This window comes from Neophocaena asiaeorientalis, unplaced genomic scaffold (genome assembly GCF_003031525.2).
Source record: "Neophocaena asiaeorientalis asiaeorientalis breed wild unplaced genomic scaffold, Neophocaena_asiaeorientalis_V1.1 scaffold240, whole genome shotgun sequence".
NCBI classification, from domain to species: domain Eukaryota; kingdom Metazoa; phylum Chordata; class Mammalia; order Artiodactyla; family Phocoenidae; genus Neophocaena; species Neophocaena asiaeorientalis.
This window is the reverse complement of record NW_020185331.1, coordinates 4134024-4134938: the sequence shown is the minus strand read 5'-3', so window position 1 is coordinate 4134938 and position 915 is coordinate 4134024. Positions and strand designations below refer to the sequence as shown.

General features: G+C 65.2%; 1 protein-coding gene across 1 annotated transcript in view; it reads right to left on the bottom strand.

Moving 5' to 3' along the window:
* The window catches only part of TLX1 (T cell leukemia homeobox 1), a 6243-nt gene extending 6051 nt beyond the window's left edge, over positions 1–192 (bottom strand). The window contains exon 1 of the mRNA XM_024734830.1: positions 7–192. Within this exon, the coding sequence (XP_024590598.1) occupies positions 7–192 (186 nt within the window). The remainder of the gene's footprint in view (positions 1–6) is intronic.
* Positions 193–915: the final 723 nt, after the last annotated feature.

The window sequence follows — 915 nt, the reverse complement described above, 5'->3', positions numbered from 1 at the left end:
GGCCGCGGGGCCCCCGCCGCCGTAAGGGTAAGCGCCTCCAACCAAACAGCCAAGGCCGTATTCTCCGTCCTGGAGGCGAGAGGAGGGCCCCATGCAGCTGCCCTGGTCCGGGCTGTTGAGGATCTGGTCGATGCCAAAGCTGATGGGCTCCGCGTGGCCCGGGTGGAGATGGTGCGGACCCAGGTGCTCCATGCTAGCCCCCGACCCCGGCCCTGCGGTGGGGCGGGGGGGCTGGGCGGTGGCACTCGCTGTGCTTGGCTCGGGGGCAGCGCGCAGCGGCGCGGAGGCACGGAGGCGGCGGCGGCTCCTGGCTGCGCTGAGACTTGGAAGCGAAGTGCGCAGAGGGGCTAAAGTAGGGGGGAGGGGAAGGAGAGAGGGGGCGCCGTATTCTTCCCCTCTCCGGCTGTTCCTTCCCCTCTCCGGCTGCTCGCTTGCTGTTGACTCTGGGACATCAATCACCGGGCGAAAAAGCACGGTGCGAGCGAGCCTCGCCGTTTCGGCCGGGTCTCTCCATTGGCTGTGCGCGGAGAGGAGCGGGGTGAATGACAGCGCGGGGGAGGGGCGGAGAACGGGAGACGGAGGCCTGGAGCCGAGACAGATGTAGGAGCCTGAGACGGAGGGACTGAGACAGAGGCTCAGAGAAGTAGTTCAAGAAAAGAGAGAAGAGGCCAACCAGAGGCTTAAAAGGAGAAAGAAAAAGAATAGGAGGCCGGCATTCCCAGAGACCGATAGACAGAGGGCCCCAAGGAGGTGGAGGTCAGAGTCCTCTTCCCAGCCTGGCAGGAGCCGCCCGCTTGCTTAGAATTGGGCCAAAGGGGCCAGCCCACCAGGCCTCTGGGGAAGGGGCATCCCAGCGCTACTGGAGAATCACCTCAAGGGCTCAGCTGGGAAGCACCTTTCTGTCAACCAGAGGAT